Source organism: Quercus lobata, chromosome 5, assembly GCF_001633185.2.
Source record: "Quercus lobata isolate SW786 chromosome 5, ValleyOak3.0 Primary Assembly, whole genome shotgun sequence".
In the NCBI taxonomy this organism is placed as follows: domain Eukaryota; kingdom Viridiplantae; phylum Streptophyta; class Magnoliopsida; order Fagales; family Fagaceae; genus Quercus; species Quercus lobata.
In genome coordinates, this window is record NC_044908.1 from 55,345,564 (window position 1) to 55,372,583 (window position 27,020).

Consider the following 27,020-nt stretch of genomic DNA (forward strand, 5'->3'; position numbering starts at 1 on the left):
TTTTTTTTTTTTTTTTTTTCCACGCGTTTTGGGGCGTTTTGGGTGTTGCGGCTACTGTTCATGCACTGTTCAATGAACAGTAGCCGCAAACTTTGACTTTTCAAATTTTTTTGGACCAATCACAGCACATCGTGTACTGTTTACGGACCCACAAATTTCACTTTTCAGCAACTTTTTCATTAAAAATGGGTCCCACGATACTATTCACACATTTAAAAATTATTTCGCTACAGTGTTTTTCAGTTTTCAGTTTCAGTTTTCAGTTTTCAGCTGTATCCAAACGGACCCTTAGTCTGATGATAAAAGAACTATTATCAAGAGCAGATGCTATAGGTTAAAACTATCTCAAAAAAAAGAAAAAAAAGTGGTTCTAATTACATTATGTTTGGTCTTCTTAACTTTAACTCAAACACAACATTAAACAAATTTTAATTAAATTATATTTGGTCTTCTTACCAATTCTCTAGTTTAACTCTTTTTTATTCCTTTATTTTGATGTTATTCTTGCCTATTAATTAATTCAGGGAGTTTGAGCTACCTGTCATAATATGTATGTACGTAATACAACAATATGCATAAGTATAAAATCGATTTTTTGTGATAAAAACTCATTTCCAATTCAAGAGTTCCTATCCTTTGTCCATAAACTTCCGTCTTGAATGAAGGAAATCTAAGTTATGTATAATAAAACCTCCATTGTGTGCGTTTGTTTTTCAAAACCATCTGACCTAATGACAATCATTTTTTCTTTTTAGGTTTTTTTTTTTTGGTTGGGGTGGGGGGGGGGGACACTACAAAAAAAGGGATCTATAGGATAGAGCCACGTTTACAAACATGGCCTAAACAACACAGCAATAGGCCTATAGCCACGTTTTTAGAAACGCGGCTATAGACCCCAACCTATAGCCGTGTTTTTGAAAAACGTGGCTATAGCCCAACTTTGAGCTACGTTTATAACCGTGGCTAAGGCTTCGGACCTATAGCTGCATTTTTATTCCAATGTAGTTGAAAAAAGGGTCTATAGTTGCATTTTAAACGCAGCTCAAAGCTAGCCTGTAGCCGCGTTTTTCAAAAACATAGCTATAGGTCTCAGCCTATAGCTGCATTTCTAAAAACGCAGCTATGGGCCCGATTTGAGCTGCGTTTCTAACCATGGTTATAGGTCAGACCTATAGCTGTGTTTGTAAAAAAACACGACTATAGTTCCCTTTTTCAACTACATTGGAACAAGTTATAGTTACGTTTTTAAAACACGACTATAGATTTTTTTTTTTTTTTAATTTTTTCCCTTCTATCACAACTTCCTGCTATATACAAGTTCCCAACATCACTACTCCCTGCTATCACGGCTTCCTATTACATCCCAACATCACAAGTTCCATAACAAGTTCCCAACACAAAACGCAGCAAAAGATATATACAAGTTTTGTACATCTCAAAAAATATACAAGAAGGATTTTTTTACATTCTAAACTGCCCTTAAACAGCCACAGGCAGCAAGCAGCAACATCACTAACCTTTGTGTTAACAAAAATATATACAAATGTTTGTGTTTACAACATGCTTAGAATGTCTTCAGTTTCATTTGCTTCAATTTTGAACGGAAACGCTTTCTTGTCCACTTCATGGTAAAATGCACAAATTATTCTTTGTCATGTTAAATTTGCCAAATTTTTGCTTGCAATACATAATACTCTAAACATGAATTCGAAATTGTAATTCGGCAATGCTTAGATGCACATTTGTATCAAAAGGCCTCACAATGGAGCAATTTGGTAGAATAATGTTATGAGGGAACGAGACATTATTTGGCATTATTTTTTGCCTAATTATAGAGTGATTTGGCTTTTCAAATGCCAAAATGAAAGGGAAAAGTGAAAGAGATTATATATGATAGGTGCGAGACTACGTACCTAGATAATTAGAAATAGGGAGAGCTCATTTGGATTAAAAAAAGCAATACAAAGAGTAACATGAGAGGAAGACTAAGCAATAATTCAACTATTCGTTAAAACAATCTAGTCAAAACTTCCAATTCAATCAAGTTCATCAATACATTATTGACATTGATAATGAGAGCTATTGTTTTGTTCCTTTACATTACGTATTTTGCATGTGTCTAGTCATGGAGATGTGAATATGCCAAGAAACTGTGTTCTTCATGTTTTAGGTGGCAAATAAGAATGCGATACTCTAGAGTAGTCACTATATCATACACCTTTGAAATGCGTCTTGAATCAACTTATATTACAATAATACAATTGCATTATGAGATTTTTATAACATATTCACCAGCTGAAAGTTTTTGTTCCTCCTATACTGACTACTGAGGTTCATAGTTTATCCATCATAGCATGATATGTATATATGTAGGCTACTGTTTTTAGAGAAATTTTGTTTTACCTCAGGATTCACAGTTTCATTCCCATCAAGCATTGCCACCCTAAAATATATTAAAGGCATTGTATTAATATCACATAACAATGCATTGCAAAAAGTAGTGTTTCGCTAAATAACATTTGTTTGCTACCTGAGAAGGACCTATATCACGCATCCCCTAGCTAAGTTGCTCAAACATGCCTCTCATTGACGTCATCATTTCAACCATTTGTGCTTGGTGCCTTGCCTCAGATTGAACTAGTTCCTCCCTATGCCTTGCCTCAGATTTCGCTAGTTCCTCCCTAGATTGAGCTAGTTTCTCCCTAAGCTCTTCATGACTCGTCTCCAACTCTGACATCCTTTGGTGAGTTCTGCTTGACGACGGAGTTGAGGTAAACTGTGAATAGTTTGTGCCATTTCTTCCTGATGGGGTGATTCCAAAACCCACCCCACGTACACGTCCTGGGTGCTCTGGACGACCCATCACCTGAGCATACGTGTCGTCGTTGGACCAGAGGATTCCATTACCAATCTCTCCTTGTAGTTGTATGCCCTATTCATTCAAAAGTGCTACCATCCTATCCTGTTTTCCCATAAGAACCAAACAATATATTACACACCATAATCAATACAAACACAAAATACACTAAAATTCAATTCGATCAAATTATGCTTACCATGTTATCTTGCACATGGGCACTAACAGTAACCCCATCTTTGGTGCGGTATACTTGTTGATATACATCCGTGTGCTTGACTGCCACCCCTTTAGCTTTCGCCTACATGATGAACAAACATAAATACAATAAACACTAAGGCGTTCATGTTGTTATGCCACAATTAACACAAATCCACACTGAAATAGTCATAACATAGCAAAGTTAGTCGAATAAAGATAAAGCTGAGAGAGTAGTAAATAAATGAGAGGATTTAGCTAGCTTCCAAATACACGTGGGCTTGTTAAATGAAGAGATTAAAAATAAAAATGACATGGGGAGTTAGAAAATAGGCATCATAGACTTTCTATAATGACTAGATGTGGCAAAATGAGCGAGTTGGGTTGGTTCGGGTCAGGTCAATCGGGTTGGTGGGTCAAATGGGTCACGGGTCGAAACGGGTCAATCGGGTTGTGGGTCGGGTCAGGTTGACCCGTATTTTTCAAAAAAAAAAAATTTCAATTACAAAAAAAATCAATGACAACCTGTTTAGAGGGAATGAATAAAATCAGTTAAGCAAATGAATTGCATTTAATGCCACTTGTTAATATCCTTGCAATTCTAACAGTTTTGACTTTTGAGCATAACAAAAATTATTTATAGTCATAAATTCATGATGGAAAAAGTCTTCAATGTTAATAGTTCACTATCAAAATGCATATAATTACAAGTTTACAACTTCAAAAAGAGATAGATCTTAAAGCAAACAAAACAAGTGAGCCAGCAAAGTAGCAAGTTATTGGTCTTCTTAAGTGCACATGTTCCCGTTGCATTTAAAATAATAGTAAAGTTAAATTACTTAGAAAGATAAACTAAACAAAAAAAGTTTTAAAAATAAACATAACATATTAAGTAGAGAAGAATAGTAAATATTTTATAAGAATTACACCTCAATCTCAATCTCTATCTACTCAACGTTGGTAGCATATTCAGCATTGCAAATATTCATACTTGCAAATTGTAGCTCAAGTTGGCCAATTTCGTCAGCATCTTTATCTACAATACAATATTTTAATATGACTCAATGTATCATAAAAGCAAATCAATAAAAAATTAAAATTGTATAATTATGATTATAAAAAAATTAAATTACCTTCAAATCCATATAGCCAACTTTTAGTACATAACATAGCTTTCACATTCTCAGGTAAAAGACGTGATCAATACGAAGTAAGAATTTTTTTCCTAGTAATAAAACTTGATTTAGAAGCAACAGTAATTATCGAAATGCTCATGAGATCCGTGCCATTAAAGAAGGGCGGAGGGCTAATTGTTGAGGGGGCTTTACCGCTTTGGCCCTTGACCCTTGTGGATTGTGGTCCGTGGATGTGGTTGTTGTGTTGTGTTGTTACGTTTTTGCTTCACTCTTTCAAGTTTCATGTGACTCACAATTTTGGCTTTGGACTCTAGTCAACTGAATTAGACTTTTTTTCTTTTTTTTAATGGTTGTGTTGTCTAAGTCTTCTCATGTCAATTGTCATGTCTCTGTGGTCTGTGGAGCAAAGCTGAAGCTTTTAGCTTTATTGGTTTTGCCATTTCATTTGTGATTCGTGAAGCCCCAAGATCAAATAGGCAAGTTGCACTTGCATGTAAAGAGTTATTGTTTTGTCTTCTTGTAAGTTGTAATTTAATAATTTAATGACTATTGACTATTGACTATTGCCAACTGGTTTGGCATTGCCATTCTGGTGCTTTGTGCTTTATGCACTTAGTATCAGGACGTAGTTTAAAAAAAAAAAATTTGTGAATTTTTTTAATGGGTCAAGTCACGGGTTATCCGAGTCGGGTCACAGGTCAACTTGTTTTTGCTTCGGGTAAAAAAATCAGGTTTGGGTCATGTTTTTTCGGGTCGAGTCGGGTCAAAAAATTCTAACCCATTTTTCCATGTCTAAAATTAATGACACTTTATTTGAGTTAAACAGAGATCCAAAAGGCCAAAATGTAAGTTTATATAAATGGAAAGGATCATGCAAAATCCATAGAAAATGACTCGAGATAAGATTGAGATATGTCCACTTTGCACACAAATTTGTCACAAATTACCCATGGGTGATCTAAAATGTTGGGACTTAGTAAACTAGGCATGTTTCTCAATGATTTGCAACAAAAAGTTATGTTTGATGCTCACTAGATTGCTCACTAGATTGCTGGAAAATATGTGTACCAAGGATGACAAAAAATAAACATTTAAAACTTTCCATTTGAATCACCCCACTTCTCAATTGCTAAGGAACATTTTTTTCTTTTTATTATAGCACAAAATGACCAAAAGTTGGTACATTTAGAAAGTACGTTACACAAACTTCCCATTTGTATCAAGAACAAGCAAAATGGTGTTCGTGAACTACATATTGACCAAGTGTGCAGAATTTGTACCTCATGACTTTCATAGAAAACATATATATATAAAAAGAAGAATAAAAACTCAAAATAAGACTGAAAAAATTTGGACCCAATGCACATGCTCACGGATTCCTTGTGCTTTGGCGCTGATGCTTATGGTATGTAAGAGAAAATTTGTTATTTCTATTCCATAAAATTAACACCCAAATTCTCTCCCAAATCAATTCAGAAAATTTCCAAGTAAATAATCCTTCATCAATTCCAAAGCTTCCCCTTAGTTTTAAATCCTATTCTATAAATCCCTTTTTATTTCATTGTTTTTTATTCTTCTAGTCGCTATAATTAATAGCAAGCTTGTGTGATTGCCATTTAATCATGTTTGGGTGATTTTGAATATTTATAGACATGCATAATTAGGTTGGGACCATGTTAGGAATGGAAATTACTCTCCTTAAGTGGCTGCTTAATATCTATATATTAGGAGGATTAACAAAGTCATCTCTATTGGGTCAATATGCTAAAACCTCATCTACCCGTTGTGTGTGTTTGTTTCTCAAAACCATCTGACCTAATGACAATCTTTTTTTCTTTTTAGGTTTTTTTTTTTTTTTTTGGGGGGGGGGGGGGGGGGGGTGTTGGGGAGAGGGTGAATCTGCTAGAAATATTGGGTCAAACAAAACTCAAATAGAGTATGCCCAATAGTGGGCTCGATTCAGCCTATTGTCAAAGAGTTGTGTCCATTGCCAAATAGTTGCCATCTCTTGAGTTCACACCCTTTGGTTGTCTATATAAGGGGGTCAAGGGCTCATTTGTGCATGTGATATAATTTTTCACTTACACGTGGTGTCGTAGAGAACAACACATAGAGAAACATCTCTTTATCTTTCTCATCAATTACATCAAAGCATTTTGATTGTAAATGTTGTGTGTTTTGTTCTCATAAACAAACATCATTGTTGAGTCTCAATAATACAGATTATGAATATGGGAGACTTTGATTTTATTTATTTTTTTAACAATAGAAAAACCCTCTTTAATCGGATAGTGTGTGGAATGTGGAATGCAAACCATGTAGAATTTGTTTTACATGTGATCGACTCATGAAAATGATGTCTAGAGTCTCAAGATTCAAAACTCAAGATAATGTATATAATTTAAAAGGATTGGCCAATAAGAGAACATGGACATATAAAAACATAGATAAATTGCATAAAATAATAAAGGAGAAAAGAGAAGGCACAAACCTTCCTCAACAATTCATCTACACATTTACTTTAAGTGCAATGATTAAGCATCTCCACCAAATACGAACTGGGTGATAATGTCATGAAATAGCAAATAACATAAAGAATTGAAGTACTTTAATTCACGAATTTTTTTTTTTTTTTGACAAGAGATGGCTAACAATTTTTATTTTTTTTATTTTTTAAGAAGGCAAGAGATGGCTAATATACATGAGGCTTAAATGAAATTTTAACCGCTGGCATGCATCTTCATGAGCAAACCTGCTTTCCTTGAAATTGTGAATAAGAAAAATACTACTTTGTGCTATCACTCGAAAGCCTAACATTTTTATACTAACAAAATAATGATTCATAGGGACAGCCATGACTTTATTCGTTTGGAGGTGCCAAACTATGCATTAAAAAAAAAGGAAGCACCACTAAACAATAAAAGATATACTAAAAATTTAAAAATAAATTAATATATAAAAATCCAAACTAATATATATTTTTATATTAAAAATATATATATAATAAAAGACAAAAATCATTTGTTAAAATTGAACTCGACCGTTTAAAAAAAACAATCATTAAATTTTTGACAATTTTTCTTTTAATGTACAAAATTTATGTCAAGCATTCTTCTAAATACAAAACTAATTATTGTTTTGAAGTTAAAAAAAATAACACTCAGACATTGAAACAAAAGTTCAAAACTACCTCAGCCACTCAAAATTATTTTCTATAAATAATTATAATATTTCCTATATTTTTCTAATGCGTTGCCAGGTTAAAACTTTAAAGCAGGGAAAAAAAACTTTAAAAAAAAATCCTTCAACAAATCATTTAGTTAGAGCCAGATAGCAGTAATTAAATAATACTTAAATCTTATAAAGTCCCAAACTCTTAACTTTGGCAACCTGACTCTACAAACAGTCAAAATTTCACACACATAGCAGTTTGAATTAAAATAAAAAATAAAAATGTTTAAGCCAAACATAGAGTCATTTGAATTTAAAAAAAGAAAAAAAAAAGAAAGTAAAGAATCCAAGCACAGTTATTTGATTTGTTTTTAAGGGAGACTTTGATTCCCTACAAACACAATTGCCAAAAGTTGCGGTAAAATGCTTCTATATAATTAGATCTTCCTCCCCTTTCTACCTACCAAACCTTAGGTCCTTGAGTCTTTGATTGTGATGGATTACGATCTTTTGCTTTGAGCTGCAAATTGAGTCACAATTTAATATTAGAGTAAAGACTAATAAACTTTGATTATGTTAGGCTGGGTTTGGATTGTGATGAAAAGCAACAAAACGTGTGTCTGCGTTTTTTCTGTAGGTCCTGTGCACTATTTACAGGACTCGCAAGTATGGATGTCAGCAAATTTTTCTTTAAAATTGGGTCTCACGGTATTATTCACATATTTAAAAATTATTTTGTTATAGTGTTTTCAGTTTTCAGCAATAAGCGGTATCCAAACAAACCCTTAAAGAAAAATGCTACGACCACTTTTTATCTACCACTTAAAACTAGTCACGTGGCAAGTTGTGGTCAAAGTTGTGCAAATAGTTGTAGTCCTAGCATTGTTCGAACGATCGTCCTAAAATTTTATTTTATTTTATTTTGACTAATGATGGGTTGACACCTAAATTTGTTGTGAAAATGTTGTAAAATTTTATTGTGGACGTAGAAGAACTCCTTGGCGTTTTAGCATAATGCTATATGTTGTGAGTTTGATTCTAGTTAAACCAATTTGAACACTTGAATTGGGCAAAGTAGACTTGACTTGGAACACCATGATCACAATTGAATTCCCCACCCCTCTGCAAAGAATTGTCAAAGAAGATGGCCAGGAACAACACCTGACATGCAAACCAAATTCATGCTTCTTTTCTTTTGGCTGAAATGGATGACACTTTGGCCATAAATGCTTGTCATTTTCTTTGACTTGACAAGTTTCATGAAAGTGCTGAAACTTTGGAGAAATAGGCAACCTTAGTTTGGTGGACACAGTAGTTGTGTGGAAAACAAGTCAGCATTTCCTAAGTATAAGTTTTTTACGAAAAAGAGAGAGAGAGAGAGAGAGAGTAATGCCTTAACTTGAGAATCACAAAAAATTGAGTTCAATAAAAATAAGAGTAATGCTATATTCATAACATTAATTTTCACAATAAATCCTATATAGTAACTAGTAAGCAATTACTAATTCTAATTTGCAATTAATATTGACAACAAGTATAAGTGCTTGTGGGGTGTGGGGGGCAAGGGTCTGGATTCAAGTCTTTAGGAGAGAGCTTCACACACATATACACTTAGATTAGGCTAGAGTAAAATTTCTATCTTATATTAAAAAAAAAAAAAGATTTATAGTGAAAATATTGCAGATATAATATTACTCTAAAAATAACTTTGCTTCCTCAAACATAATCCTTAATTCCTTAAATAAATAAATAAAAGGTTAGAATAACAACAATAAAAATTAGTTTGCAATTTGAAGGGTGTAATTTGCAATTTAGCCTTAATATTGTGATTACAAGCCACTAAACTGAATAGGAATATTTCTTGAAAGAAAATTACCAAATCAGGTACCTAAAATTGTCATTCCTCCTCTATATAATGAGGCTACATGGACTTGAACTGAAGAAGCATAACATTTTTCCTTTCCTTGTAATTTGGGGTTGTACAAAGCAAGATGGTGATGAATGTTGAGATAATCTCCAAGGAGATAATTAAGCCATCATCTCCAACACCCCATCACCTTAGGAAGTTCAAGCTTTCCTTCTTAGACCAACTTGCACCTCTCTTTCATTTTCCTATCATTTGGTTCTATGATTCTAAGAAATTTGTGGATGTTGAACCATTTGAAAGATCTCGTTTGCTAAAAGAGTCTCTAGCTAAAACCTTAACTCACTTCTATCCATTAGCTGGAGCACCTATTAATGACGAATTCTCCATCAACTGTAACGACAAGGGTGTGGACTATATTCAAGCTCGAGTCCTATGCAAGCAATCACAAGCGATACACAATCCAAATGGCAATGATCTAATCCAATTGCTACCATTTGAGCCCGATAATAGTTGCAATGATTTTGGAAAGGAAGTTCTCCTAGCTGTCCAATATAATATTTTTGAGTGTGGTGGAGTTGCAATTGCTGTGTGTATCTCACATAAGCTTGCTGATGTAATATCTGCAGTCAATTTTGTTAATGCATGGGCTGGCACATGTAGAGGAGAAAGTGAAGTTATGAGCCCTATTTTTGATGCACACATCCATTTTCCTCCAAGAGATATAACTGGGTTCATGCCAAATGAAGCCTATATCTCAAAAGAAAACATTGTGACCAGAAGGTTTTTGTTCAACAAATCGAGCATAGCCGCACTAAGAAGAGAAGCCTCTGCTGCATTTGGTCCAGAAGACAGGTTTGCATCACGCGTTGAGGTAGTTTCAGCATTCATATGGATGCATATGATGGTGATGGCTCGGACAAGGACAACAAAACCTAAGCAAGTAACAGCAGTTCTTGCAGTGAACCTGCGAGAGAGGATGGTTCCACAACTTCCAGTGCATTCCTTTGGGAATCTTGCGAGGGTTGCGATTGCAGCTGAAACACCGGTTGAGATGGAGAAGGATTACCATTTTTTAGTGAGGCAGGTTAGGAACGCTATCTTGGAAATCAATGCTGAGTACTTGAAGAAACTACAAGATGGCCCTGTTGGAGATCTGTATTTTCTAGGGAAAAAAGACAAACAATTCCAAAATGGTGAGATAGAGTCCTGTAACTTTAGTAGTTGGTGTAGGTTTCCTGTGTATGAAGTTGATTTTGGTATGGGAAAGCCCACCTGGGTGTGTTGTCCAGGCTTTTGTTGTAAGAATACGGTAGTCATGATGAGTACCAAAGATGGTGATGGAATTGAGACATGGGTGACCATGAAGGAAGAAGACATGGCCATGTTCGAAAATGACCAGGAGCTGCTCTCATATGCTAGCTAGCTTTCCCAACAGAGATAGGGAATGAAGAAGGAGCTAACTATATATGCCCTTGTCGTAAAAAATAATAATTAATAAAATAAAGGACTTCATTTCTGTTATGTAATTGATAGAGATTGATTTTGGCATTATGTAAGCATATAGTCTCAAGTTGTTTTCTTGTATTACCATTATGTTAGTCAAATAAATTCTTTATGATTTAGACCAACCATAATAATGGTAAAAAATTTTCTTTCCCCTTCACCTTCAGAATGATATTATAACTACTAGTTAGGAATACAAATTCTCTGTGTCATTTTTTATGTTCCACTTTATATTCCACCAATCACAACTTGTCATGTATTTATTTAATTTTTCTTATAAAATAGCTAAAATTTAAAATGGAAAAAATAAATACATAGCAAGTTGTGATTAGAGATTAGTAGAACATAAAAAAATAGTACAAAGGATTAGTATTCGAGAAATGTTATGTCCACAACATTTTCAGGATTTTTTTTTTCAAAATAACACAAATTTTTAAACAATTTTGTCAGTTAGCATTGTTTCCAAACTATTTAGGAAACTAACATCTCGAGTCTCTAAGACTCGAATTCATTGTAGTAACTCGAGTATCACAGACTCGATTTTTATGAAAATTCACGTGGAAAGACTCGAGTTTCACAAATATACCTTAGCACACTTTTAGCAAAAAGTTTTCAGCAAAAAACTAGATATATAAGCTATTCCCAAATGGATACTACATTTTTTTTTTTTTTTAAAGCTGAAAATTTTTGAAAAAGTGAGAAAAGATGGGAGAAAGTGAGGTTTTAAAAAGGTGTACATAAAAATTAAAAACTAAAAATTGAAACTGATACCAAACAGGCTCATAGTCAATTATCTCTCACATAAGTTTACGGGAAAATTTAATGGATTCCTTAAGGGTATTTGTTTAGAAAATATTTTTAGAAACTTTTTGTGGAGGAAAAAAAAAAAAAACTTTTTTTAACAATTTTTTTTTTTTTTATATTTCCCATTAAAAAAGTATCAAAACTTTTCTAAGATAGTCCACTAACAAATGCTCTAAAAACATATGTTAACCGGCCTAATTTTATTAGCTACCTCTCATTTAATACTAAGATTCATACATATTTCCTTAGAAAACTAGTCAGCCGCACCTTCCCCTTTTTTGTAGAAAATACATAGCAGCTTGCGGCATCAATGGGAAAGAAAAATCCTTTGTTTTTGCCTTTCCCTTTTCCCTTTAATCATCTTTAGCTACTTCCTTTTTAAGAGCTCTAAGACTATCAAATTCTGCATATATGAGATTAGTTGAAAAAAAAAAGAAAAAAGATTCATAATGTTCATATTTATTAGCTACCTCTCATTTTAGTCTAAGATTCATACTATTCATATGTCATTTATGACGTGTAGGAAGGTCTCATGCAGCTATACTAGGATGTGTGGAAAAATGAATTGATTTGGATTTTGAACTTATTCTTTCTACTACTCCTGTTAAATAAGAGTAGTCAAACCCAAATTGTCAAATTTAAAGGAATCTTCCTTTTGTTTGTCCATAAAAAACCCTTTTCAGTTCTCATGTTGTATAATACAGTAGTGAAGGCATAGGAGAATGCTAATGTGGCTGGATTAGGACTCTACACGTGAAATAAATGTGAGCAAGTAAAAGAAACATTTGCTAGGAGAAGAGATCTTTGGTTCGTGCCAACGGCGTGACTATCTTAGGGAAGAGTGAGATTTGCACCTGACATGGACACCTAGCACTTACAAAAGGGGGATAATGACCCTCTTTGATCAGAGGTTATGAAATCCTTCCCTCCTATTAGTTGTACTTGTGCTAGACCACTGCTAGGGACACGTGCATTACTCTCAATGCCCCTAATGTCCCTTTCCTTGTCCAAGGATTGCTCCCCACGTAGTGGCAGGGTCACTTTTCATACCACTATACTGACCTTGGCATGCTCACTCTCTCTCCTCCAGCCACTACATAGTACAGTAGCTGTATTAGGGTTCAAATGGGGGAATCACAGTGTGACATCTGTCTTGTGTACCTAACAACATACCTCAGACTGTAAGAGGAACATGTTGTTGGACTATTAGGATAAGAACCAGGATAGAACAATAGAGAAAATGATAGAAAGTTTGTAAGGAAGCGAGGTAAAGAAAAGACCCCTCCTTTGGCAAGAACACCACTACTGTATAAGGGAAACCTCCATTTTCACAAAATAGAAAGCTTGACAGAGCAAGGGACATTCACCCTTGCTTGCCTGTGGTTTTTCATCTCTTTCAAAGCGTTTTCCACGTATATTCCATTGTCATCTTTACTTTCCTTGCACTACTTTCTTTTTCTTTCAACGTTATGATGTTAAAGCTTCCATTTTAAAAAAAAAAAAATTCTTGAGCTTTTTCATCAAAATGTACTGTTAGATATCTCATACACTCTTCATACGAGTTTTACAAATCTAACTTGCATGTATACATGTTTTTTCTTATGCATTGTTTATATTCATTAGACTACTTAGTGTTGTGAAGTTAGAATAATGGAGTAACACTCAGTCATTAGGTTCTTTAATTGAATTCGAACATATTGTTGCATTAATTAATCAATAAAACACAAATATTGTTATCTTTTTTTAAAGAAAATTAAAATTCAAAATAATAAAATATTTGAATTTAATTGAGGAATCTAGTGTACTTGACTTGAGGTACTATACATAAGTTTTATCCATTTTAATATGTCATATATTCTTTTAACTTCTTGTCCAACAAAAAAAAAAAAAAAAAAAAAAAAAAAAAAAAAACCAACAAATAATTTTTGTAGAGCCAAACAGCAATAACGAAATACTTGACAGATGTCGACAGAAATGTGTTTCCCCCACAACAAATCCTTCCTTTTGTCCTTTTGGAATGTATGTGTTTCCCCACAAACACAATAGCCCAAAGCCATGGCAGAATGCTACAATCTTGTAGGCCTTCCTTAGTATCAGGGGGCCCTTGTAGGCCTTAGACATGGGGCTTGCTTTGACATGCTTTGTGTTGTTAGCCCATTGCTATGGGTTGTTTCTCATGTGTTGTAGTGGTAGGCCCTCTTGGGTCATTAATAAGGAGAGTAATAATGAAGATACAAATTCTTTTATAAATTTTTTTACAAACTGTTGATGTGGTGAGTGATTATTGGTAAATAAAAAAGTGATATTTATAGTGGGCCTAGATGAAAATTAATAAAATTTTTACCACATCAACAGTTTGTAAAAATGTTGTAAAATAGTTTGTAACGGTAACATTACTCTAATAAGGATGGAGTTTTGCTTTGCTTGTGGGGCCTGTGTCATGTAGCTTGGGTTCCCTTTTAGGTTTGGGCTTGTGACAGCCTGATAAAACATAATTTCTGAACAATGTTTTATACGTTTAATATAGAAAAAAGGATTTTTTTAGTGTACTTTTTTTAATATATAAAACATTAATCATTTTTTAATAAATATACTATCAAGGTTATTAATCAGCATGATTAATCAAATCAAAATCAAAACAAAAAAAAAATTAATTTAGTATTAGAGTTAAAACTAATGAGTTTGTGTTATCTTAAAATAGTTTGAATTCCAGTTGTATTGGTTTGGGTAAAATCTTATTTTATTACTAGTTTCATCATATGCGCTTGTGTAGTGAGTTTTTTTTTTTTTTTTTTTTTTTAATTATAAAATTTTTGGCCCAATCTCATAAGCTTCTTTTTTTAAAAAGAAAATTTTTGGAAAAGTTTGTTTTGAAAACATGAATTAGTAGGAGAGTGTTTTATTTTGTAAGCATTTTAAGTGGAGTGAGAGATGTATTTTTATCGGATTATTTCTGAACCGCGTAAAGAGGACTAATGATGAGTTAGCACCTAAACTTGCTGTGAACCAGATTTTGTTATGATGTAGAATAACTTCTTTTCTTTTCTTTTTTATTTGATGAACGAATGTAGAATAACTTCTACACCTTGGTTTTTTAGTATGATTCTATATGCTGTGAGTTTGTGTTCAATTATTAGTTTTTGTTTCAACACTTGAATCTTGGTTTTTGACCGTGATGCTGGGATGTTGTGACTTGTGAGTTGAGTTTGAGATTCGAGTTAAACCAGTTTGAACACTTTGAATTGGGCTACCATGAGCACAACCCATATAAAAGACAGCTGGAAAACCAACTTGGACCCATTTTCTCTCTCAAATCTAAATTGAGCCCATTATCTCCTCCATAAATCATAAAACCCAATATACAAAAACCAAATTAAACACCTTGACCTGGGCCAAAATGGCCCATTAGCATTAATTTTTGAAATATTTAGCAACAGAGCACTGTTTCGGAAATAATTAGGGAAATATCACTTTTTCGGGCCCTATAGCGGCGTTTTCCTGTAAAATTTTTTTATAAGTCCCATAACAGGTTCAAGAGGTCCTATAGTGGCGTTTTTAAGCCCTATAGTGACGTTTTTGGGCCCTATAGCGGCGTTTTCCTGCAAAATTTTTTTTAAAGTCCCATAACAGGTTCAAGGGGCCCTATGGTGGCGTTTTTTTAAGCCCTATAGTGACGTTTTCGGGCCCTATAGCGGCGTTTTCGAAAAAAAGGGCCTCCCTGATTATTTCCGAAACAGTGCTATGTTGCTATATTTCCGAAACAGTGCTATGTTGCTATATATTTCAAAAATTAATGCTAATGGCCCATTTTGGCCCCTTGACCTGCTCAAACAAACCACAATATACAGTCACCTTTCTCAGTCACCCATTCAACCCAACAACCGGCGAGCCTTGGCTCGCTCTAGTGATGAAAGTTTCTACCCTCATGCTTCAGATTTTCTTCCATTTTCATTTAATTCTTTAAAGACCAGACGGAGATGGTGAGTTCTATGTTCATTTATCTCCCTTTTCATTTTATTTCAGTGAACTACATTGTGATCTTGGTGGTGAGGTACCGTACATGCATGGTTTGAAGTGTTAAGAAAATTCTGGGAAGATCATTGGTATTGGTGTTGGCTGATGTGAAAACTCCTAAATATAATGCTTTAATTAATTTTTATACTAATTTAATTCTAATTTTAACTTATCAAAAAAAAAAAAATTCTAATTTAATTTTTCAATTTACTATTTATTTATGTCTCTATCACATTTTGTATCTAATGTTCAAAATAATCCTGGATTCTGGAATGTTGGTGTGAAGTTGGCTTTAAAGTTTAAGCCTTTACAGCATCCTATGAGAGATAGTATATTTGTTAATACTTCATTTGTGCTGGTTTCAATTCTATTTATTTGTCCTTTATTTTTAACGTTCTAATTGCATGTCATTGCTTTATAACTAATGTAGCCATGCTGAGACCCACCTTGTCAGAGGGCTGTAATGTTTTGGACAATGAAGAGTTTAATAAAATCTTTTAGCAACATTTTGCCACTAAAACAATTAGGAAGGTCAATGTGGTGCAAATTTCTTAGGAATATTCTACGCAATCTGTTATATAAATAGTTTTTAACTCAGTACAGGTTCTTTTTGAGAGAAATTCTGTGGCCAGTGAACACAGCTAAGCCAAGATCCCAAGGATAAGAAGAAAAAACTCAAAAGACTTCATTTGGCACATCTGCCCAAGGCATATTAACCCAAACTTTTACAATCATTTTGTGCGCTATGTTGCCCATCTTTGTTGCTACTAATTCCTATGTTTCTTATACCCATAGGCATCTGTATTGGGAATCATTGTACCAATTACTACACCTGAAGAAAACTTTGGCTTCATCCCTATAATCATGTCTGTATTGGGAATCATCCCTTGGTCTTCCGTCAAGACTACAGTTATCAAGGTACTTGTTGTGGGCGCCAAGAATCACTTTATGGTCCTAGCTACTATTGTCCAAGGGGTGGATGCCCGTGGTACACACATCATAAATCATGTGCGGATGTAGCCCGTCGGTTGCACCATCCCTTGCACCCAATCCATCCTCTCATTCTCTTTGATGAAAAGACACATTATCCTGAAGAAGAAGAAGAACACAAACAAAAGACCAAATGCCAACTCTGCAATGAATCTCGCCAACAATACACTTATCGCTATTACTGCTGCGACTTCAACCTTCACGCCACATGTGCTTCCTTACCGCCCACCATCGAATCTTCTCAAGTCCACCACCACCCATTAACCCCCTTTTGGAAGTGGATTACATTCACTTGTGACCTTTGTGCCAAAGAAGTCAAGGGTATACCTACTCATTGCCAAAGAAGTCAATGGTATTCATAATCGTCTTGTAGGTCACTACCCTGGACATTAGTAGACGCAGACTTATCATTAGATATGACAATTCTAATTAATTTATCACGCTCGCATTTAGTTTAAGCCTATTAACATTAAAATTAAATTCTTAGCTAAGAAAAAGGAAAACATAAAAATTGGGAAAACAAAAGGCTGATAGCCGTGATGCTGTGCAACTTATCAGGTATTCTTCATTATTTTGTTTACCTGCCTGTATTTTGGTTTGAGTTTGGTTTCTCCTACAAAGTAACTTCCCACTGTGTGATAGTTTTGTCATGGTTTCTTCATAATATTAGGCTGCAATCTGTCACCAGCATGTTTTTGCTAGCACACGTATAACAGCTTCAGTGTTTGCTGTTTTATCCTTCTTCATTGTCTTTATCTTTTCTTTTCCTTTAAAAAAGATATCTGTATTGATCTAGTCGAATATCAATTCACTTTCTTTTAGACACATAAAAACCAGACACTCGTTTCTCTCCAAATTTTGATCTTCAGGTCATTTGATGCATGACTTAGTGTTGTATTTACTAATAGCGAGGAAGTTTAATGCTCTCTCTCTTCTCTCTCAAATGTTCTGTAGGATCTTCTGTCAAAATATGCTGACATCAGCCTTGAAGAGGGAAGTTCTGTGTTGCTGTCAAAACAATGGCCCATGCAAAGGTGAAAGCTCATCTTTTAGTAATTAGGAGGTGTTAGTGGAACAAGCAGCACAAATACACTGTTTTTTGTAAGCAAATCAATGAAGTGTAATCTGTGCTGGAAGTGATAGGATTAACATGCCATTTTGAAATCAAAAGTCCACATGTGTGTATATGTATGCGCCTTTCTTCTATGATTAAGCAATTTTGGCTGGGATTAAGTGTGTTGATTCATTAATTTACTGGTTATCCACCTAAAATTTTGAAAATTTTCCCACTTGCAAATAGTCTCTTTTGGTGGAAGATCAAGTTAACTTTAGCTGCAGTGGTGGTGACTGAACAGCTCTTAGTAGCTGCAAGCCTGCAATTATGTAGTAGTATGGATTTTGGACTTGGATAAAAAAATGATTAAATAAAAGAGGTTCTATTTCATTTCTGCATGACTTGTAATATAACTATGAATGCTTCAGAGGCAGGATTAAGATCATGCTATTTTAAGATTTCTGTTATTAGATCATATGATTTTTTAAAAAGTCAGTTCTTATTATCTACCACATTTGACAGGACGGCCTTCACATTTCTATGTTACAAATGATTGGGCCTATTATCTACCAAATTGGGTGCGTTCCTCTATTGAACAAAATCAGGTAACTGAAGTTTATGGTACTAATGTTTGGTTCTATTATCTACATACTCTTTTTTACCCTCACTGTTTTCGATTATTACATATGCCTCCATGTTTATGAGCTTTCATAGGTCCAAATTATCATTAAAGACGAGTAGAGTTTCTACTTTTAATTCATTAGTTTCTGGATCCATGAGTTGTAACATAATTTTGAATGGTCTGCAGTGGGATACTTCTTTGCTGCATTTTAATTCAGTGTTCTTTGTGGATCTTGGTTTATATTTCAATTTCAAACCTGTTTCTTCAAATTATCATATCTTTGTTTAATCTTTAAGGGAAGTATTTATTACAAAAATATTTTGGAAAAATCAAAATGGCCTCTAGATTAGAGAATATGCAAGTTTGGCGGGAGGGTGCTCCAGATGAAATTGTTCTGCTGTCCTTAAAAGACCTTGTTTTGATTCTTAATGAATTTGGGAGTTAGAATGGTCCTAGCCTAGGTAGGTAATGTGAAATGGCTGAACATGATGGATTTCTCATTTATTTTCTATGACTTAAATAGAAATTGTAATACACGATATTAGGGAATTAGATCCCACCAATGACGAGCAAATTACCTAAATTGAGCATCTATGATCCCACAATATATGATCTCTAGGCAAAGATTGATTAGTGACCTTTAAATATCTTAATCTAAAGCCAGATTATAGCCTTTCATGCATTAACATATTAAATGTGTATATTGTTATTCCTATATGTGATCTAAGGGCTTGATGGAGAGGATGAATTCATGTTTGAAAATGAAGAGGAAAAGCAAAGAGGAGACACCATTTACGAGGAATGGAAGAATGTTATTAGAGGGGCTAATTGCCTTTGGCAATGGAAAAAGCAATCCTATCCATATTTTCTCTACCGAAGAGCTCAAAAGAGCAACAATAAACTATGACCAATGTCGACATTTTCAGTTGGCTAGTGATTTTGACTTTTACAAGGGTTCTCTAGAAGACCACTTGATTTCAATTAAAAAGTATAGACATGAAGTTTGGGGATTAAATGACATTATTAAAGACCAATGTTGGGATCACAAATGAGTGTCCACTAAAATGTTCTGAAACTCTTAGGATGTTGCTTAGAGACCAAAAACCTGATTATTGTGTATGAATTTGTAGGGGCTAGAAATCTCTACAATTGTATTTGTATCCCACCAACTAAGAGAGTCCACCCTGAGCCATTACCATGGAAATGCAGGTTAAAGATTGCAATGGGCATAGATAATGCAATTGCATATCTCCATACTTCATTTCAAGGCCTACTATCCATAGAAATGTTAGACCGCACACCATTATATTGGACAATAACAATGTTGCCAAACCGAATGATTTTTCACTCTCCATATGTATTCCTGAAGGTCAATTGCATGTAGAAATTGATATATGTGGAACAACAGGTTATGTGGCACCTGAATATTTTTTTAAAAGTAAATGAGAAAACTGATATTGTATAGTTTTGGTATGCCACTACTTACACTTTTGACAGGATGGTTTATTTTTAGATGGTGAATATGATACTGAGGCCTATTATCTAGTAGATTGAGTGTGTTCCTGTGTTGAACAAAATTAGGTAATCAAAGTTGTAGATAAGACGATGCTGAAAGAAAAGAATTGATCATAAACAGTTTCTGGCTGTGGAGGTTGTCTTGAGTTGCATTTCTGATATAGCAGAAGATAGGCCAACCATGGTTGATGTGGGAAAACAATTCAGGAAAATTTATGAGTCTGTCTCACCTTCTTAGATTAGCTTAGCTCTATGCAAATGAATTAATATTTAGGACATTCTAGGCTATGCTCTATAGTGCATTTGAAAGTAAACACTTGTTAGAGTTGCACAGTAAAATTTCTGCGATGTTACAAATTACAACTTAATGCATTGGGATAAAATTAGGTTTGATTTTCATTAGGCAGCTAAACAGGACTGTAATAAGACTAACTATTTTCATTTTCGGATAGCTTGTTGAACTTTTTATCAATGCATGTAACATTTTATGGCCAATGATAAAATATTTGGTATAATAGATATACCAAATCAGCCATGTGCTTTATTGCCAATTCTGGTGTTCTAATTCTTACCCATATTCATGGCTATTTCTGAAGGTTCTATCCATATGTGCTGACATGAGCCTTGAATAGGGAAGTTCTGTGTTGCTATTAAAATAATGGCCCATGCAATAGTGAAAGCTCATCTTTTAGTAAGTAGGAGTTGTTAGTGGAACAAGCAACACAAATACACTGATTTTTTAAGCAAATCAATGAAGCATAATCTATGCTGGAAGTGATAGGATTAACATGCCATTTTGAAATCAAAAGTCCATATATGTGTATATGTATGCACCTTTCTTCTATGATTAAGCAATTTTGGTTGGGATTAAGTGTGTTGATTCATTAATTTTCTGGTAATCCACCAACAAATTTGACTTTTTTCCCACTTGCAAATAGTTTCTCTTTTGCCAATCAGGCAAAGACACATATTTGCCTTCTTTGTCAACGTTGGAAGATTTTGCAAATTTGTTCATATATATGTGTTTTTTTTTGGTTATTCATAAACGATAGAATGCTTTGCTTGCTTAAAATTTGTCATATAGATGTTAAACGTGGTAAAATTTCATTGCACTTGAAATTGACACTATATTTGTTTGAAACATATTACTGCTAAGTGCTTTAGTTTATGTTAGATTTACGCATATTTGTTTGAAGTATATTACTGCTAAGTGCTTTATTTTATGTTAGATTTACGCTTTGTTTGTTTTCAGAAAATATTTGATCAAAAGTAAATTATTTTCAGTCAACCAAAACAACCTAAGCAAATTTATACACTCAAAATTTTGGTAAAACATCTTACATTTGCTCCCTCCCTCACTCCCACAATCACTTTCACGCTTAAACTCTCCCTCTCAGATTTCTCTCCAAAAACCCAGCCACCTCCAGTCCCTCTCTCGCACCCATCACCGGCTCCAAGGTCTGAGGCACCATCAGCAAGCTCCACCCTCTGTCGGCACTGCCCATCGCCAGCGAAACCCAGGTACTTTTCTGTCTTTTTAGATTAGATTTCTCTTTTTCTTTTCATTTTTCTTCATCTCTAACCTTTCTCTGGTTTTTTCAAAATTGAACTAGTTTCCTTATTATCTTGTTTGGACCCAAAAGGTATCAGACTCTGTAAAACCTGTAATATAAGTCAGACAAGAATACATGCGAATCAAGATTTGGGTCAGAAAAAAAGCCAGCTTTGCTGTACTCATTTTCTATCAAGCTTGGTTCTGGGTTTTGTCCAGAAATATTTTGCAGGTTCTGCTGTATCTTGGTTGAGAAATGTGAACCCGTACCTCTTGATTGGAAGAGTTGAGATGGGTTGTTGGTTCAGAATGGAAAATGTGAGAGGCCCAGGCCACTGGCTTGGGGCCTTTAGTATAAGCTGCTAAATGTGACAACAATAGTTTTTAAGCTAATGTTCTGTTATGGAGATAGGTATTGTTTACAACAATCTTTAGTTTGTCATTAGCCTAGTAAGATTTATGGAAAATTTTCAGATTCCCCCCATCCTCACAAAAACATTAGCTAGGTAAAAGCCTTAAATACCAGACATTTGTGTCAACTGCATGATTTTTCTTTCTGCTGTTTGGACCTGTCAAAATCTAGGCTGTTTCTTGTAACAGTCATGCCATAATTCTTTGCTTGTGGCCCTATTGTTGCTCACTTATTCTTTTTGTTCTATGTATGTATTTGTGGTGGCATTGGTGCAGGAATGCATCAGCATATGAAAGAGCATGATATGCTCAATGCTTTTATACATCATTAATTGTTAGCATGTACGCCACATGAAACTGGTTTTAGTTTAGATGCCTACTGATTACTGCATTTTATCACCTTCATCTTACTGTTCATCTAAATTGTCAATGTTGCTGGTATATGTGGCGTAACATTATTTGCAGTCAGTAATATCAAAGCTAGTAATTTTGGTACTTCAATTTAATGTTTTATAGAAACACTAGTGATGTTTGATTCTGGCTGCAGGAAGTTACTTCAATTCTTGTAGCAGATGATGTGTCAAGTGAGAAGATATTAAAGAACTTCTGACAAACCAGATGTAGTTCATATTGTTGTATTATTTTTGAGCAACAGTTAGTGATTTATTTGTTCGAACTGCTGATTATCATTTCAGCTTGGTGTAGAAAATAAAACATATTTTGGGATTTTTGAGCGTCTTATTGTATGTGGGATGGTGGATGAACGTATACTTATTCTTGTGTTACACAGCAAAACACTTGCCCAGCTTTCTGAAGACCATCTAATCCCATATTGCTACTTGCCTAGCTTTTTGGATATGAAATTAACGTCAGTTTCACTTTAGAAAGTAAAGGAATTTGTCTATTGTAAAGTGAGCAAAAACTTTTATAGATTTTGGCAGAAAGTTTGTTCAAAATTAAGTAAAGAATATTATTTTTTACTAGCTCTAATGATCCCTCATCTGTCTCTATGTATTTTTTGGAAGTTAATAAAAAAAATGATTTAATTTTTTAATAGTTTTTATTCTTCATTTTACGTACTGCCAAATATTGGAAAATATTTTACACAATATTTTCATGTACATTGTCAAACACTGTAAAATGAAAATATTTTCCTGTAAATATTTTACATGTAAAATATTTAATTTTGTAAATATTTTAAATTAAAACAAACAGAGCGTAAATATATCTTCCATAAAATGTATATCACTTAAATAACTATTTTCTTGAATCCAAGTTTTTATTTATATCTATTATAGGTTAATTACAAGCAATATGTCAAAATAATAAGTTGTCATTTACTATTTAATCTATAAAATTAATCATTTATTATATTAGAATGCACGCCAAAAAAAACCTATAAGAACTCTTCATAAATTAGTTCATTTTAAATTCCCAAATACCTTATATGTGAAAACTAAAATAATAGATCACCATAGCAAGATGGTTGTAGAGAAGAAATTGATTCAACTGTGGGTTTAGCAAACTATTATTATCAAAAAATAAAGTTTTGAGTAATAAAAACTTTTGTAAATGTTACCTAAAGTCTAATTTTGAATCTCTATTAAATATTCATTTTATCTCATATTGATAGTAAGATAGTTTACATTCCTTTAAGAATGTTAACAACCCTTTTTTTTTTTTTTTTAATTTATCACATGTGAGGAAGAAAGTATTTGAACCAAGATTTTCTTTATGAAGAATATCGAGTAGTGTCATTGGGTTTCAAAACTCTCGTCAAAATATTAACAAACATAAAGATTAGGGAAGTGGTATATTGAGCAACTAACCCAAAAAAAAAAAAAAAGGATTAAGAGAATGATCAAACGGAAAAAAGCTATAGCTTTTATTCAAGGAGAACTATAAAATTACAAATAAGAAATTACCTTGTTGAATTTCTATTGGTAAAATCGCAGTAACACTGAACCATGTTCCTGTAAGGTTTATGTGAAACTCTAAAAAATTTTACTCTTTCCTTTTTGCATCTACAAACTAAAGTTCCTACTAAATTTCTTTCTGGAGGTTTTGTTGTATTAGCTTTGTTGTTTTGAGTTGTAATGGTTGATCTAGATTAAGTAAAAAATTTTCTAAAAAATAAACCATATGAAATATAAAGGCAAACTTAGCTTCATTCTTTACTTGATATATTATATATTGAATAAAATGCAAACTTAGAATTGGGTTAGATACTTTCAATGAACGATAACAATTGACATAAAACGTGAAAAATAAAATAAAGAAATATATATTTTTCTAATCACAAGAACGGGTGATTGGTTATGGATATGGTTTGAATTTTGTAGTGCATAATATTTGTTTTAAACTTTTGAGGTGCATTGCATTTAATTAAATAAAAAATCTTGTTTAATTTAATTTAAAATTTTAAGAAATTAATTAAAAGAATTCCTTTAATATGTCAATAGTGTTAAGGTTTTTCACTTTAATGTCGCCTCCCACCCCATTTTACATTGTAAAAGTGAAAATACCCACCCGGCCCAACCCATGCTTTCTAAATTTTAAGTTTTAAACAATCAGGTCCAAGATACAAAGAATGAACACCAACACCTGATGTGCTGCTTGTTACTACTAATCACATCAAATTATGCATTTATTGTGCAAAATACATTTTAGCTATAATACTTGTGCAAATATACATCAGCATTATTGTTGTGAATTTCAGTTTTTATTATTTCTTTCTCAACGATGAAGATAGAGAGTTGATGATGGTTTTGTTATTGTCACAATATTTTCATAATTGTTAAATTATCAGTTTCTTATAAATCAAAATAAAATAATAAAATATTATATTAGGACCTATCACAACTTAAAAGAAAGGTGTTGTGAAAATGTGACATTTTGTTGTTGTAATAATATTTTCATAATTGTTGAGGCGTAAAATCTTTATAGGTCAAAATAAAATTAAAAAAAAATTATATTGGGACCGATCACAACTGAAAATAAAGATATTGTGAAAATGTTATGACATTTTATTGTTGTCACAATATTTTTCACAACTACTACTAAGGTATAAGTTTCTTATAGGTCAACATAAAATAATAAACTATAAGACCAAAAACTATCATAACTAAAAATATAATTATTGTAAAAATATTATGATATTTTGTTACATCTATAAACTTTTGTTGGTTTAGTCAATTTTTGTGAATCAAAAATCACTGTTTCACTATCTTAAATTTCTCACTTTAGGGGTAGTACTTGCCTTGCACTTGTCATCCAAACTAGTATAATTAAAAGTGTTATAAATTAAGGGGATAAAGCTTATCAAATTAATGGAGCTAGGTTCCATTCTTTGGATTCTTGGGATGTTGCTTTGGGATAAATTAAGATGGGGAGGGGTTTTGTCTCTGTCTTTGTCTTTGGGATTTTGATTTCTCTTTTTTGACTTTTTTTTATTTAATGGTTTCATTATTTATATGTGTGATCAATGATCATGGTGCTGATTACCTCAAAAAAAAAAAAAAAAAATGATCATGGTGCCGATGATTTTATTATTATTTCCCTTCTTATTTTAGGTGGCGGTACGAAAAAGTAGTTCATACGTCAACTGACCATGATTTTCAAGAATACACAGATTAATTTAACAGGAGGATGCTCAGTCTTAATGTTTAATTTTTTTTTTTTTTATAAAAAAAATAATGATGATATATGGCATCATTTTTCTTTCTAGAACATAATCCAGCTCTAGCTCAAGATGTAATTTCCATTTCAGTCTTCATATCCAAAAAGAAAAAAAAAATGATGATAGAACTTTTGCACTTCAATGGATACTTTTGAAGTTATAATTAAAGTTAAGAATTTGTCTACGTACACAAAATCAAAATTATAGTTGCTTTCACGCCAATCTTATTCATCATTTATAGGGTAAATGCAGGGGCAGCCCAATAAATTTGGAGGGCTAAAACGATATATTTAAATGGGGCATTTTTGTTATCACTTAAATAATATTTAATATCATAAATTTTTTTATAACAAAAATTTATTCCTTTTATTGTGTAATATGTTTTTTTTTTTTTTGGAAAAATGCTAAAGTTATAACAAATTTACTAAAAAAGACTTTCAAATGATGTAGAAATGAATGTGATTAGTGACACTTCAAGAAGATAATAAACAAATATTTGAATGAATGATGTTAAGGATATTATAAATTTTGTGTGTTCCAGTTAGCTCAACTGGTAAAGTCTTTGATGATTGTATAAGAGATTTGGGATTCAATTCTTGCTTACACCAAAAACTGATTGGTATTTTGGTCTGATGATAAAGAGTTATTATCAAGAACGGACACCATAGGTTAAAACTCTCTAAAAAAAAATGATATTATAAATTTTACAACATGAGGCTTACAAAGATGTATCATTAATCACAAAAAATAATTTAAAAATGCATTTAATAGGTTATTAACGTCCACATGTCATATTAATTGTCACATCAATTTGTAAAATTTTCAAGTAAAATTAATAATATTTCTATCATTTTTCTATTTGAATTATTTCTTGCAATTAGTGAAACATATATTTGTAAGGGAAAATGCTAGATATACAAATTCTTTTACAAAAACTTTTACAAACTGATAATGTGGTGAATGATTATAGATAAATAAAAAAGTGATGTTATCGGTGAGCCCAGATGAGAACTAATAAGAATTTGGCCACAACAACAGTTTGTAAAAATGTTGTAAAATAGTTTGTAAAACTATAACATTACTCTATTTGTAAGACCCATGTATTTAAATTTGTATTATCTTTAGCATTACTCAATACTTTGGGACTTCTTAAAAGTAAAGGAAAAATTATAAAAATAATTCTTTCCTATATCTCCAAATTTTTTTTTTTTTTTTACATATATCAATTTTTATCCCAAAATTTGGGGCCTTCCTCTAGTAGGGGGGCCCTAGGCGGTGACCTAAGTGCCCTAGGCCTAGGGCTGGCCTTGGGTAAATGTATAAAAAAAATTGATAGAAGGGTAACATTTAAATTAATTCAATTACCAAAAATAGCAACACTTCTAAACTTAATTAAGGATGCATTTGTATAAAGCTGGAAAATCGTGTTTTGAATTTAAAATAAGATTTTGTAAAAAAGTTATGTAGAGTTATGGATGCAAAACAGGATTTTGGGTTTTAAGAACACTCTTTTAATCTCCTATAACGTATAATCAAACGGACCTTAAATATAAAAGGCAAAAATATTGTAGGTCAATTGATAACTTATGATATTTTTAATAAAGATACATATAATTTAAATAATTTTTCCTCAATTATTGAATTATT

General features: G+C 32.9%; 2 protein-coding genes across 6 annotated transcripts in view; both read left to right on the forward strand.

Annotated features, from left to right (window-relative positions):
* LOC115991469 overlaps positions 1 to 27,020 on the forward strand; it is a 62,356-nt gene that overhangs the window by 5,147 nt on the left and 30,189 nt on the right. The window lies entirely within an intron of this gene.
* On the forward strand, positions 9,354 to 10,652 carry LOC115990716 (stemmadenine O-acetyltransferase-like). The gene has a single exon (XM_031114514.1). It carries the CDS (start codon positions 9,354 to 9,356, stop codon positions 10,650 to 10,652), a length of 1,299 nt encoding a protein of 432 aa, XP_030970374.1.

What these genes read in the sequence shown, in the direction of transcription:
- LOC115990716 (XM_031114514.1), top strand. Translation starts at nt 9,354, where the DNA reads ATGGTGATGAATGTTGAGATAATCTCCAAGGAGATAATTAAGCCATCA.